Source organism: Astatotilapia calliptera, chromosome 4 (genome assembly GCF_900246225.1).
Source record: "Astatotilapia calliptera chromosome 4, fAstCal1.2, whole genome shotgun sequence".
Lineage (NCBI taxonomy): Eukaryota > Metazoa > Chordata > Actinopteri > Cichliformes > Cichlidae > Astatotilapia > Astatotilapia calliptera.
Window position 1 is genome coordinate 24,697,461 of NC_039305.1, and position 13,101 is coordinate 24,710,561.

Below are 13,101 nucleotides of genomic sequence, written 5' to 3' on the forward strand. Positions count from 1 at the left end.
TTTTTTTTTAGTTTTTCTGAGATATGCCAGAGTTTTAACGAACAATTTGAACATATATTCATTTACATTATTTGTTCTCAACAGAGATGGGCAGTAATGCGTTTACAAGTAACGTGTTACTGTGAATCCGATTACAGGCACTTTGCCTGGTGGCCATTCTTTCAGTGGGCATTTCTCAACAACAACTACAAAACACTAGTGAAGTGAATGGGCATTTTAATTAAATAAGAAACATTTAATTCAATAATTAATGGCATATTTAATCATTCATTTTGTCACTCCTGGCCCTCCACACCTCACTGCCATGATTGTTTGTGTAGTTATTGGATCTAAAACTACTAGAATAGAATAGAAAACACATAAGATGCAGTCTCTGTTTTCTTCACCTTATTTAATTTGAACTGAACTGAAATAAAATCATTCTTTTCTGTATGGTAATGACTAGACCTGTCCCAGCTGTCTCTGGTGGATTCAGTATTGTCTCCAATGTTTCTGATAACTTCCAGTTTGGGAAGTTTCCCATGCAGGTGAGGAATGCAGTGACTGACAGACTACCCCTCCTTCATTTAGGACCCATGCCAAACACTGAGTAAAGACTTCCTTGCATTAAACCTGCATAGCTGTTTTCACATTTATAACAATCACCTAAGTGACCGGCAGTGATCGTATAGTGCTCTGAGTTGTTGCCTAAACAAGCCCTCTTCAAATCGGGAGTTACAGCAGAGAGAATTATGGCACTGAAGCAATGATGACAGCTTTAATAACCTATTTTATCTGCAATTATTCTTGTATGAAATTCTCTTAAAGTAGCAACTGAATTTCAACCAACTCAGCTAGCTCTGCATATTTTATTTCCTCTGTTAAAATAAAATGTGGCGGAGCCCAGCTGTAATTGTACCTTGCATTAATATGGTGTATTATTGATGGTGACACAGCACTGCTTAGCATGTCGTCCTGAATCTCAGGTGTGCCAATGACCTGTGCAGTATATGAGGCACTAAAATCCTGGTGGGATTTCTGGATACGAACAGGACGGAGTCATGTGAGCTCTATCAATATTGCACCACTTACATCTCAGACCTGTATGTATGTATTTATGCACTGAAATCGCGCTGTAATATCCAGTTAACTGTTCACATTTGTACTCTGTTTTTCCATTTATTATATTTTTTTTCATTAATTTGTCTGAAAAAAGATCCAAGTAGTAACCAAAGAGAGACTAAATCAATGGTCTCTAATAGCAGCCAAATTATAAGAGCTTTCATTAGTGATGGTGAGATGAAGCCTTGTGATGAACTGAAGCTTTCCATCCAACTGGTCGACTCATGGTTCGAAGCATTGTGACGATTCATTGGCTCTACTGCGCCATCAAGTGGACGATTAAAGTCAGACAGGCTCAATGATTATAATGATGTGATGTGTAAACCTCTAAACTTAATAAATAAATTGTTTTCATGGTTATTTATCCCGAATATTGTCTCAGTATGTCTGATACAAAAGAGAAAGTGGAAACTATCAGGACAGAGTTTGGTATGATTGTGTAACTGTGTAATCATGCTTATGTACATCTGGACAATGACACAAACTAGTGTGTGGTGCTTCACTTTTTAATAAACTAAAATCAGATTATAAGATCTGTGGTGTTGTTGATTTATATTATGGTACTTATCATTTGTGATATTTATTACTGTGTGCATACTTTATTAGGAGAGATGAGATTAAATGTTGTCAGACAAATATTCTCTTCCTTGCTGGTTCCATCGAAGGAGAAATGTTCAAGTAAGTATGTAACTGGGACGTAATCCAATTCCACAACACAATGTGACGGGGAATCAGCTGTGTTTTGCTGCCCAATTTATTTAGAATCTGGTGCAAACCGGCGAGCCAGTTCCTGAATCAGTCACGTGGTACGGACTGCCCGCGAGGCCTCGAACATCACTGCATACGTAATCAAAGCAAGCCTCGATACGCGCTTTACAAAACTACCACGAGATTACCCGACACACGCTTCAAAGCTTCGACACACAGGAGACATCACTACTGCACACAGCCTTCACACGACAACAGGTGCACCACACTGCTAAGTGTGTTTTGTGTTTAGAGTTTTGCTAAATGGGAGACTGAGCTTTGAATAGTGTTTAAGATTTTGGCAACAGTGGGACTGATTTGATGAAAGAGTTTTCATAGTTGACAGTTTAGTTTTTACAATGGGGTTTAGTGTTTTAGCAATTCAGAAAAACTGTAATACACCTGTGCTTTTCCCAGCAACTGAGGCTTTTACCCTGCACAGTTTAAGGTATGATAAAGCACTGACCTTATAAATGGCACAAAATACACATTTTAGCTGGGAGCTGGTCATTCACAGGGGAAAGGCTCCATTGTACAACAACAACAACAGTAGTAATAGTAATAATAAATTATTATTAGTCAGGCAAGTATATCATATACCAAACATGCTTCCAAACTAATGACATTTTTTGCATTCTTCACATCAGGTCAAAATGTACTTTTTTTTTAAAAAGTGACTGGCACTGCGGAAATGGATCTACAGCACCACTTAAGAAATTTTAAAGAACTTCTAACAACTTATTTACAGCTTGAAATACGTGTATGACATTTATTACACACAGATTCAGTGAACCCAATCCAAAGAGGAAGTCTGGAAGTCCGCCATTTTGAATGTAAAATGACATTTTGGCACAGTTTTAGTGTTTTCCAGGCATCGCTGGTTTACACATTCGCCTGCAAAGTGAGAGGTCACTGGTTAAATTCCATTTGGTTACTTCAGGAACTTTTTGGGGTTACTTCAGAAAGGGACATCTTTGTCAAAGCCATGTTTGTGGTGGAATTTTGATCATTTATCACTGGACATAAGATTTTCATCTCTAAAAATGTATTTTGTCCAGTCTGTCCCAAACTTCACACTTTTGATGACAGTCTGGCGACGACTACATGCCAATATCTGGTCACACATGGTGCCACAGTTCTCATATAACATTTTAATCAAGACTACCCCACTGTGATTGAAGTATTTCTTGCAAAACAATCATAACCTTTCCTGTTCTGTAAATGAACAGTAGGACAAAATGATTACTAGTCATTGCGGAAAGCACAATTAATGTTTTTGTTTACATCGTTGGAACGAGGAAAAATTCCCCCACCACAAAAACAGAAATACTCATGAAAGCAACCTGTAGTGCAAACACGAGGGCTGAATTTATTACTTCCTGCACTAGAAAGCTGCCGATGTTGCTGATATGGATAGATCACCAGTCTTCCTTGTCTTTATCTTATTATCTCCTGTTGAGATGTTGCAGCAGAAAATGCAGCCTGGCCTGTTGAAACATTGTTTTTTTTTAGTGTTTCAACTGAAAAAATAGAATGCCTTTGATCCAAATGGAATGCATCTTGTGAAAAAAGGTGACATCTTGTGACATCACAAGATGATGACATAGATCCTTTGTTATGTCATCATCTTGCTGAGAGAAAAACCCTTAAGTAGGAGCTTTGCTCTGTTAAACTTTAATGCTCAACGGACCTTGACCTGACAGCAAGCAAACCCTTTTTGGAGAGTTTTGAGAGAATTTTACTTAGCAATTCACCGACCAAGCCGACACATTTCACCATGTCAGCTCACCCATCCTTCAGCTCAAATGAGCTTGGATTAGTTAAAGGGAGCATTTTGGGAAAGCACTACAAGGTAGAGGCTTTCCTCGGAGAAGGGGGCTTTGGTATTGTAGCCAAATGTCGTGATACCATGACTAACCGAGCTGTGGCTATTAAAGTGAACAAGAGCCGCCCTGATATTCTGCAACAGGCGAAATTGGAAATTTTCATCCTGGAGCAGCTGCGAAGGTTGGATTCAGATGCCGCCAACATTGTTCAATGGAACGGCTTTTTTCACGACGGAGAGCGGGTTTGCCTGAAATTTGAACTCCTTGATCAATGCCTGAGGGACTACATATGGGACCGGAAAAACCACTGTCTCCCCATAAGCGAAGTCAGGCCAATTTTAGGTCAACTGACAAATGCTCTGTCCCACCTGGGTTCTGTGGGAATGGTGCACGCTGACCTCAAACCTGGAAACATCATGGTTGTAAACCGCCATGAGTCTCCCATCAAAGTCAAACTTATAGACTTTGGCCTCGCATGTCCTGCGTCTGCAGTGATGCCTGGTGACCGTGTGGGGACGGTTGGTTATTGTGCACCTGAGGTTATGCTTGGCCTTCCTTACAATGAAGCAATTGACATGTGGTCTCTGGGGCTGGTAGCTGTGGAGCTTGCTACAGGGCTGCCACTCTACCCTGGAAATGAAGACTATGATGTTTTGAAATTCATCATAGAGACTCAGGGTCAGCCACCAGATCATGTTCTAGACTCTGGCGTCTACACTGAAGACTATTTCATTGAAGACAAAGACAAGCAACAGCGCTGGACATTTAAGACTGACCAACAATTTCAGTATGAGACAGGATATGAGTCCCTGGAGACAAGATGCATAAAACTGACGCGTCTGGATGACCTTGAACAAATAATAATGTTTAGACGAGGACCAGAAGCTGGCCAACGCTTATTTGTCAGCTTAATTAAACAGATGTTGGCCTTGGATGCACACCAGCGGATAACACCCTCGGAGGTTCTCCGGCATCCCTTTTTCAGCTCTAAGAGTTCCCTGTGCATTGACATGAGTGCTGAAATATCACAAAACCCTGTGGTCTTTCAGCACCCTTCAAACTTGGAAAGCAAGAGATCACAGAAAATCAACTGCAGTTTTCAAAACTCGGTTGAATTTTCTCAGCAAGTATTCGTCCACACATCAGCCAGTCCATCATTCAGCTCAGATGAGCTTGAATTAGTTAAAGGGAGCATTTTGGGAAAGCACTACAAAGTTGGATTACATCGTGGAACAGCTCACTGCAGTCGTGAGTTCTCAGAATCGGCTCTCTGAGCACAAGATTGGCAACACCACGGAACGCAAGTTTGATAACATCATGGGGAAGCTCGTGGTTCTCCAACGGGAGATTGAGAGACCAGTGTCGGAGTGTTAAAGACCAGCTTTGAAATTCTCATGAGCTGCTCACATAAAAGAAAATCAACAACATCATAATGCAGATATCCCTCGGCGCCAGCTGTGGGCTCAAGGCTGGAGCCGAACAAGAACTCCCTGATAACGACTGTGTGTTGACTGTTCTTCCCTCTATGCAAGCCCACCTGGGTTGGCTGGAAGACTGTTTACTTAGCCTGATAGGGCGAAGGACACTGTCTCAGCTAAACTATGGACACGCACACACATACATTTACACTGATAAGCACTCACACATCTCCCCCTCCCCTTCCAATGCCTTCGATGCTTGTTGCCTTCTGGGAACACGAGGCGGGTCTGGGCCCGCGCTGGAGAGTCGGCGCAGTGGCAGGATGGCTGCTGTGTTGCCTGGGATTACTCCTCATCCCCTACCCAACCCTGTTGCTGGTCACGTGCTCATAATGTTGTACTGTGGACAATTACGTGCTTTCTGTGCAGAGGAGTTTTGTTGTTTCCTGTTCTCATGCTGTCCTCCTATAGCCCGCATGAGTAGCGGTCTCTTTTTTTTTCCTCTTGTACTTTCCCATTGTAGTGTACATTTAAGTTTTTTTTCTGTAATGCAACCGTTCTCTGACTTGTATCCCCATGTGATGTCTGTGTGTGTGTGTAAGGTTGGGGCGGGTTCATTCCACTGCAAGGCAACCTGCCACTGCATGTGGCGAATAAAATTTGAACTTGAACTTGAACTTGATTTGAGACTAGGAGGAGACACAAAGTACGCTTCAGGCAATGACAAAATAGTGTACTGCTACTGGTGTACTGCTGATTTCAAGCCTGGAAAAAGGGAGGGCTGTGTCAGTAAGGATCTGGTATAAAATGTGTAGATCCACTGTGGTATCCACAACTTGAGGAATTAAGCGAGCTGGTAAAATAAACATTAATTCTGTAGCTAGCTAAAGAAAGAGTGTAGAAGTAATCTTATAAATATACTAGATGTATATAATAGATAAAACAATAATAAATAAAATTATTATTATAAAAATAAATGTAATGCTATTCAATTCCATTCCATTTTCAGTTGCCTCAAGGCACTTTTTATTGTGAGGTAAAGACCCTACATTAATGCAGAGAAAAACCACAGCAATCAGACAATCACCTATGAGCCAAAGTGACAATCGGAAGGAAAAACTCCTTTTAACAAGATGTTATGTAAACATAAGAATTTATTATCAATTTCACATCTAAGAAGCTTGGAAAAAAGCATCTGACTTCTTTAAGTTTCCTTGAAGATGTTTCACCCTTATCTGAGAAGCTTCTTTAGTTCTGAGAGCAATTGGTGGAGAGTCCCAGATTTTAAGCCCAGGTAGAGGCTTTCCTCGGAGAAGGGGGCTTTGGTATTGTAGCCAAATGTCGCGACACAACAACCAACCAAGCTGTTGCCATTAAAGTCAACAAGAGCGACCCTGATATTCTGCAACAGGCACATGTGGAAATTTTCATCTTGGAGCAGCTGCGAAGGTTGGATCCAGATGCCGCCAACATTGTTCAATGGAACGGCTTTTTCCACGACGGACAGCGGGTTTGCCTGAAATTTGAACTCCTTGATCAATGCCTGTGGGACTACATAGGGGACCGGAATAAACAGGGTCTCCCCATAAGCGAAGTCAGGCCAATTTTAGGTCAAATCACAAATGCTCTGTCCCACCTGAGTTCTGTGGGAATAGTGCACGCTGACCTCAAACCTGGAAACATCATGGTTGTAAACCGCCATGAGTCTCCTATCAAAGTCAAACTTATAGACTTTGGCCTCGCATGTCCTGCGTCTGCAGTGATACCTGGTGACTTTGTGGGGACGGTTGGTTACTGTGCACCTGAGGTTATGCTTGGCCTTCCTTACAATGAAGCAAGTGACATGTGGTCTCTGGGGCTGGTGGCTGTGGAGCTTGCTACAGGGGTGCCACTCTACCCTTCGGAGAATGACTATGATTATCTGAAATTCATCATAGAGACTCAGGGTCAGCCACCAGATCATGTGCTAGACTCTGGCGTGTACACTGAAAACTATTTCATTGGAGACAAATACAAGCAACAGCGCTGGACATTTAAGACGGAAGAACAATATAAAGACTCTGTTCCAGGGACAGGACATGAATCCCTGGAAACAAGATACATAATACTTACACGTCTGGATGACCTCGAACAGCTAATGATGTTTAGACGAGGACCAGAAGCTGGCCAACGCTTATTTGTCAGCCTAATTAAACAGATGTTGGCCTTGGATGCACACCAGCGGATAACACCCTCTCAGGTTCTCCGGCATCCCTTTTTCAGCCCTGGCCTCTCTAAAAGGTTCCCATGTATCAACATTGAAAGACCATACTGAATCAGTCTCCAGCATGGCATCTTCCACCCTGGACAAAAGTGATAAAAATACAAACTGGGGTTGGAAAATGACATTAACAGCAAATTACAATGCAAAAATTAATTAAGCTGCTTCAATAATGATCACTTTGGCTTCTTTTTTTTTAATTTTCACTCCCCCCACCCCAACCAGTCGTGGCAGAGGGCTGTCCCTTCCTGAGCCTGGCTCTGTTGAAGGTTTCTTCCTTTTTAAAAGGGAGTTTTTCCTTCCCACTGTCGCTAAATGCTTGCTCATAGGGAAATCTTCTGATTGTTGGAGTGGCCAAAACTCTAGGGGAAGTAGCAATTCTTGTGAAAATTTAAAAAAAAAAGCCTACCAATCTTCAAAGCGCAGCAGCGGACACCTTACCACCACATCAGTCCTTCAATCAGACCTAAAACACCACCTTTACAGAAATAAATTCCATACAAATTGGAAATAAATTGTGTTATAATTGTTGTTTTTGATTGTTTATAAATATATAGAGCTACCCTTCAGCCTCCTAGTAGACATACCTGTGTTATGAATGTGAAACTCCTCTGATTTTCAGAAAAGTTGACCTCTGACCTTGAAGTCAAGGTCATTGAGATTTAAGCTTCACAGAGATTTTCAGTAGATGCAACCATGGTATTGACTTGAAAATTCTACACTATCAAAGACTTAGGTGCCCACAGCACCTCGCCATATACAAAAGATTTTTCTATTCATTTATGTATTATTAGTTTATTTATTTCTTCATCCCGCTCTCTCTCTTTTTTTTAAATTCACCTTTCTGTTGCGATGCTCTGGACATTTCTAAACCCCACAAGTTCAGCCTCAATTTTCAACCCAATTTTCCTATACTTTCACTTGAACACGTCCAGCCTTCACCTCTCACCGGTCCTCGTCCCCTCTTCTCACAGCTTCCTGTGTGGCCTCCCAAATCAAACACAGGCCCAAATCAGCCGTTTCTTCTTCTCTGTTCATTCTCTCTTCATCTTTTCAGTCTTTTCTTGGCGGTTAACTCCCAGCATGGATGCACATGACACTCTTTTGATTGGGAATCTACACCGGTGCTAAATAGAGCATCTAAGTCATCACTGTCAGAAATCGTAACAGTTTGTGAATAGCTCACATCAGCATCGTCTTGTCTTACAGGAATGTATCTGACTCGATAGTCCAGCATTGATAACTTCTGAAGAAATGTACGCGCTAGATCTTTCTCAGATGTGTCATGTATCTGTTTCACAGGAGGACATATTTTAAGTAAGTCTGCTGGTGACATCTTTGTTTTTTTGTCTTGAAGGTGAAGCCTGCTGAGAAGTCCTTCAATGTTTCATGTACATTGTCCTTTTTTTACTTGAGTCACTGACTGCTGCAAGAAATAAAGCACACTTAGGAACTGACAAATTATTAAGACTGTGTGGGATAAACGTTAAAAAACAAATAAATAAATAAGTCAATAATGAATAAGTAAATAAAAAAGATTCTGACCTTATCCTCGCTTACACTCCTTGTCATATTGGAGGTACCTGCACAAGACAATTGATTTACCAGATTAGCAGAGGGACAGATTAAGGGACTATGGGGCGAAAAAGGTGCAATACACAGTTTAGCCAAAAGTCTTCATTGTTACACCCCGGCCTAGGCAACCGGCGTGCAACACAGAAAAAATAAAAATAAGGGGGGAAAAAAAAAAAAACACACAACAACAACAACAACAACAACAACAACACACTGGCAAATTATTCAGGAATAACAACATTCAAAAATAAAAACAAAAAATACAGCACTCACGTTGTGTACATACACATACACAAAGACCAGTGTTGGGTAAGTTACTTTAAATTAGTAACTTAGTTACATTACTAGCTACTTCCATCAAAAGTAACTCAGTTACTTCAAGTTACTCATTACTTTCAAAGTAACTAGTTACTAGGGAAAGTAACTTTGGTTTTACTCAGACTTCTCTTGTTAATGTGTTGCTTCCATAACTGGATACCCAGCCAGACTGCCAGTCTTCTAGCTTGCTTACTTGCCACAAGTGCTCTGTGCCACCTACCAATAGAAAGGAAAAGATAATGTGCACATTTCCACGAGAGAAATCCCACGCCTGGACCGTCGTTGACTGCCACCATGATTCTAGCCTACGTCACAGCGTCATGTGCACTTTTTACATCCAACACAAAAACTGCAGTCGTGGTGCTTTCGATTGTACTCGGAACTCGGAAATTCTGCCTTCTGAATAGAAAGATGTAGGTAACACCAGACTGCAGATGAGCTGCATACAGGGCTGGACTGGGACAAAAAATCGGCCCGGGCATTTTGACTAGAGACCAGCCCACCATTATAGGAAAAATCATAAAGCCTTTGAATGAAAACAAACGCTGTTGTGACAGTGATGTACACTGTCTTGATGGTTTATATGTATCAATCTATCAATCGTTTGTGGTAAGACTCAGATAATTATTTTTTAAAAGCTAGACATTTTAAATGAGAATAAGAAAGAAAAGTATTTCTTTCTGCCCCCCTTTCCCTGTTAATGCCCTACATGGCCCCCCTGGCAAAACTTTGGTAGATCCGCCCCTGCACAGTTACCAGCTGTCAGCTAAGTAAAAAAAGGATCCTGGTGTTATTTGTCTCTCAGAAACAGTTCATAACTTCCCTTCAACTCATTCATGTCACCTAAAAGGTAAACCTGTTTCTCCATCACCTGTTCAGCTCTGATGATTCAGTAAGGGCATCTCCTGGTTTCATCTTCATGTTTCCATCTCATCACATATCCAAACCGACATCATGACCAGCAGCTTTTACAGCTGTGGCTCCAGCAAACATCAGCTGATACTAGAAAGTAATATTAAATAAATTCTAACAACAGCTGATCAAACATGCTGCTGTTGTTTAACGCAACGTCCACACGAAGTAGGCAATAAACAAACAAGAGAGAAAAGCCGATCAGTTGATCATTGATCAGTTTCGTGATTGAAGTACAAACAGGAGAGAGAGGGGAGAGAATGAGAGGAGAAGAGGCAGCTGTGCAGCAAAGACACAGAATAACTCCAGCTTTGTGTCTTTTTCATTGTAGCTGAAGTCCGAGATAAACTGTTTCTTTTCACCTCAATAAGAAACGCGTAATATTTTCTCTGAATATGAGATGATTCTGTTTTTTAGGGGATGGCTGGCAACTCTAATAATTAACCTTATGAACAAAATAAAGTTCAACATCAGTAACATAGCACTCACCCAGCTGCATAGAAACCCCGTCATGCTAGCTAGCACGCAGTACGAAAAAGTCAGCATAACTCCAACTAAACTTGGTTTATATCTGACCCAGATAGACTGCAGGTCATAACTTCTCTCCTCCTCCTGCCTCCCTTTTCCCTCATCCACCTGCTGCCTCCACCACTTGCTAATGTTACTGAATCTGTGGAAGCTCCGCGATTGCCACCACACGAAGTAACGAATAACGAGCCTCTCTAAATCCGCGTTCCTGGTTTTGGCATAATAACTACTTACCGTGCTCGTTATCACAATAATAACATAATTACTGTAACGCGTTACTTAATAACGTGTTAGTCCCAACACTGACAAAGACACACACACACAAACAGGCAGGCGCTAGCCATTTCAATAAGTGTACTTGTTCAACTGCTTGTTAATGTAAATATCTAATTAGCCAATCACATGGCAGCAGTTCAGTATATTTAGGATTTAAGCATGCACCGTGGTCAAGACGACTCACTGAAGTTCAAACCGAGCATCAGAATGGGGAAGAAAGGTGATTTAAGTGACTTTTAATGTGGCATAGTTGTTGGTGCTAGATTGGTTAGTCTGAGAATCTCAGAAAGTGGAACTCCCCACAGAAGTATCTCAGAAGTTTATAAAGAACGGTCTTAAAAAGAAAAAATACCCAGTGAGTGACAATTTAAGAAAATGCATTGTTTATGCCAGAGGACAATGTCCAGATGCATTTAACCTGATAGGAAGGCAAAGGTGACTCAAGTAACAACTTCTTTTAAAGCAGATAACTCGTAGGCTGGAGAAGAAATATCCTCTCACTAATTTAGAAGATCATCATTTAGCCTGGAGCCAGTTTAAGCCAATTTGCTGCTTTAAAAAAAAATCCTCAATAGTAGACATCTTACTATTCATCACTTATTGAAGGAAATAAGAACAACCCTTGGTTTCTCTTCAGCACTACAGCCAGACTGACCAAAAGTCAGAGCTCTGCTGAGCAGGGCCATGCAGAGATTTCCGAAGAGGCAGGTGCTCAAAGTTAAAAAGGGCACAGAACCATATTCGTCATCTAATATGAAAACGCATCAAACTATATCACTGTAATCGGGTGGGGACAATGCAAAGCAAACGTAGCCTATGTTTTACCTGATGGGGTACAATGTTGCTGTTGAGGGGTTACTGCTGCTCCTGATGCTGATAGTGCTGGAGGACAGGGCTGTGTTGATCTGAGACTGTAGACATTAAAAAGTCCATAGGAGAGAGGGTAGCTAATTAAAGAAATGTAATGAGATAACAATTAAATGCAAAGACTGGTGACAGCTCTTGGAACCATAAGACAACAGATTTTTTTTTAAAAATGTGGGAAATAAACTGAAACCGGAGTATTAGTAGGGCAAAAGAAAGGGGTTGTCATAGTAGGGTAAGAATGTAACAAAAAAAATCTATGCACATAAAACACACACGCACATACACACATGCATATACAGTTACATTTCATACCTTCTCCAGAATACTGTACATACTATGGCCACAAGTTTGTATCATGGTGCTGATCCAGAATCCTTCCCTTATTATTCATTCTTAGTGCTAAGTGATAAGAATTTAAAAAATAAATAATAAATATAAAATAATGCATTTATGATGATTCAATCTGTTTGACTATCTGTACAGGCAGAAAGCCTATTAAACATTTAAACTGTAGAGATACAATAATTTTGCTGCTGAAAAATCTGCATTTTTGTCATATTTGAAATATAAATGTAATATAATCTGTTTCTTAGTGTATTTTCTTTAAATTACAGTTTGTGTTTTTTATATCGTAATTATAATAATCCATAATTATGTGGATATGCATACCAGAAAGGCAGGGGAACGCCCTGTAACTTACTTTAAAACTAAATATGTTCCCTAAAACGGTTGCCAGACTAAGACCCCTGTAACCCTTACCCAGTTAGTTAGCAGCTAATGACCACCACTAATTGAGCATTTAATAAAAGGACAGGTAATGTTTTGTCGCACTTTTGCACACACAGCACACTCATTTGTTTCAATTCGTCAGTTGCCACGAGACAGCTTTCATCGTGCACACAATAACCTAATATTCCTGTTGTTATAGACTATAGTGTACGCTGTACACCCTACTTATTGGTTTTTGTTGCATCAGTCTGCGTCTCCCAATTAATTACGGTGCTTCCCCTACAGCTCCGCATCGCCCAGGCAGCAAACAATGAGCGTGCGCTTTGCAAGCTTGTTCCACCAGCGCGCTCTGCTGCCAAAGGTGAGCTTTGGTTCATGGTTTTCATGTGACTAATGCAAGCCAGATCATTTTATTTAGCAAAATTGTGAATAATAGTTAAATGTTATTGTTGAGGGGCACAGGCAGGACTCCACACACAAACACAGACATAAAAAAAAAAAGAATAAAATAAAGTTTAAAAAAATGCCTCATGAAAAGGGCACT

At 40.7% G+C, this 13,101-nt stretch overlaps 2 protein-coding genes across 2 annotated transcripts in view; one reads left to right on the forward strand and one right to left on the reverse strand.

Moving 5' to 3' along the window:
- LOC113021132 (interferon-induced very large GTPase 1-like) overlaps positions 1-13,101 on the reverse strand; it is a 240,720-nt gene that overhangs the window by 220,554 nt on the left and 7,065 nt on the right. Inside the window, exon 6 of the mRNA XM_026165603.1 lies at positions 1,546-1,568. Coding sequence (XP_026021388.1) covers positions 1,546-1,568 — 23 coding nt within the window. The remainder of the gene's footprint in view (positions 1-1,545; positions 1,569-13,101) is intronic.
- On the forward strand, positions 3,326-7,578 carry LOC113021150 (homeodomain-interacting protein kinase 2-like). Its single transcript, XM_026165634.1, has 2 exons — positions 3,326-3,700; positions 6,387-7,578. Exons 1-2 carry the CDS (start codon positions 3,626-3,628, stop codon positions 7,404-7,406), a joined length of 1,095 nt encoding a protein of 364 aa, XP_026021419.1. The 5' UTR covers positions 3,326-3,625; the 3' UTR covers positions 7,407-7,578.